The sequence below is a fragment of the Hemisphaericaspora subhashii genome (genome assembly GCF_019202705.1).
Source record: "Hemisphaericaspora subhashii strain CBS 10753 chromosome Unknown scaffold186, whole genome shotgun sequence".
NCBI lineage: Eukaryota > Fungi > Ascomycota > Pichiomycetes > Serinales > Debaryomycetaceae > Hemisphaericaspora > Hemisphaericaspora subhashii.
In genome coordinates this window covers 5,439-7,513 of record NW_026057205.1, presented here as the reverse complement: position 1 = coordinate 7,513, position 2,075 = coordinate 5,439, and the positions used below count along the sequence as shown (strand labels likewise).

Sequence of the window (2,075 nt, the reverse complement as noted above, 5' to 3'; positions counted from 1 at the left end):
GCATATTCACCTTTCGGAGAACTACAAACATTTACCAGAGTAAAGTATCAACCCCCCTCCCAAAAATATATCACTTTAAACTAGGGTACAACTGGAACAGCCTACTACTTATACTACCTATATCTTATCCAAAATACTCAGAGGACTCTAACTCGTTTTCAAAAACAAGAAAGTCCTAAGCGAGATTTAATCAACAAAATTAATATTCATTTATGTCAACATACTCCGTTTCTAGTATATCATTAGATCACATGAACGGGAACTTCAATGCCTCAATGCCCCAGCAAGGTATTGCGGCATCATCAACACTGCAACAACAACAACCATCCCCATCACAGCAACAGCAACTGCAACAACTGCAAATCCCACCTCAAGCATATGCTTCTTATTACATGTATAATCAGCAAACTCCACAACTGTCAATACCACAACAACAAGCAGATTATGGTTATGGCAGATATCAATACAGCGCAACCACTGGTGGTGCCTCGACTACTTCAAATACTAGTGCAGGAACCAACCCAACCTACTATCAACAACCAATGCAGCTGACTCAAGCATATGCCACGAGAAACTTGCCAAATCAATCCCTGATACTAGATCCACTTGATGCCCCTGCCAATTCTACAATTGGTCAATTTCAACCCCCAGGCATAAGACCAAGAGTGACTACTACAATGTGGGAAGATGAGAAGACATTGTGTTATCAAGTCGATGCCAACAATGTCTCTGTGGTGAGAAGAGCAGATAATAATATGATCAATGGTACAAAATTATTGAATGTCGCCCAGATGACTCGAGGTAGAAGAGATGGGATATTGAAATCAGAAAAGTTAGACATGTTGTTAAAATAGGTTCAATGCATTTGAAGGGAGTTTGGATTCCATTTGACAGGGCATTGGCTATGGCTCAACGTGAGGGAATTGTTGATTTATTGTATCCTTTATTTGTGAGAGATATAAAGAGAGTTATTCAGACAGGTGTCACTCCAAATTCTGCCAACGCCGCTGGTGGAGTAGCTTCAACTGCAGGTTCAGTCAACTCAGGTACATCTGCTGCTGCCGGAACAGCTGGCCTTGCTTCTTCTGCACATGCTACCACAAGCCCAATAAATGCTAAGGGTGTTCAACCCAATTACTATCCACAATACAATCAACAATATTCCTCCAATCCCCAACAGCAGCAACAACAAGTACAACAACTGCAACAACAACAACAGCCACAATATGCGCAACAATATTCAACTCCCCATCAGGCGGTTGCCTCCACTAACTCTACTGGACAGCAATCTCCTCAACAACCTGCTGCCGTTAGTGCCGTGAGTGAGCCTCAACAATATCAACAACAACAACAGCAATATGCTTATCATCAAGGCTACTATGGGGGCGCAGCCAATGCTCAAACAAATGCCAGCAACCAATACTACCAAGCATACTACAACACAAACTACGCTCAACAACCTCAACAAGGCTATCAATATGGATATCAGGTCCCTCGAACACAAGGACCACCTCAACAACAACAAGCCCAACAGGGTACTCCAAAACAACAGCAACAACAAATTCCACAACAACAGCAACAACAACAACCAAATCCTGTCACTGCTCCTTCTCATCCATCCCCTCATGGATCAGTGAAAAGGCATTCTCCACATCTGCTTCAAGCACAACATCTGCTGGCCCAAGGCTCTGATGAACAGAATCCTTCCATGAAAAAGGATTAGTTATATTTGCATATTATCACCCCCTGGCATGAAATGTTAGATTTGTGTATTTTTGTCACTATTATTGCTGTTAGATGAGAGTGTTATGAAAGGTTTAGAGAATTAATCATATTATATTGTGTCATATTGCTTTATTATTTATTACTTAAAAGGGTTACTTTATTGGGTTCTGTTTATATCCTGGCGTATATATCTTTTATTATGTTTTTATTACTACAGTTAGTTAGTTAGTTAAAAAAATGAATCCTTATTAATTACTATCTAGGTGCGTTCTTGTAGAGTGAAGGGGGGGTGTCTGTTCTTTGCTGAACTTGTCTTTGGAAGAGACAGAGTTGACGTCTTGATAAGTATG

The 2,075-nt window shown here is 40.6% G+C and overlaps 2 protein-coding genes across 2 annotated transcripts; both read left to right on the top strand. All coding sequences in view use genetic code 12, as the record gives it.

The window, feature by feature from the left end:
* Nucleotides 1-212: 212 nt before the first annotated feature.
* J8A68_000320 (KilA-N domain-containing protein) lies at nucleotides 213-854 on the top strand (the record flags this gene model as incomplete). Its single annotated transcript, XM_049407058.1, has 1 exon — nucleotides 213-854. One exon carries the CDS (start codon nucleotides 213-215, stop codon nucleotides 852-854), a length of 642 nt encoding a protein of 213 aa, XP_049266374.1.
* A 50-nt stretch (nucleotides 855-904) lies between these two features.
* J8A68_000319 (uncharacterized protein) lies at nucleotides 905-1,723 on the top strand (the record flags this gene model as incomplete). Its single annotated transcript, XM_049407047.1, has 1 exon — nucleotides 905-1,723. The coding sequence occupies one exon, from the start codon at nucleotides 905-907 to the stop codon at nucleotides 1,721-1,723; it is 819 nt and encodes a 272-aa protein (XP_049266373.1).
* Between the last annotated feature and the right edge of the window lie 352 nt (nucleotides 1,724-2,075).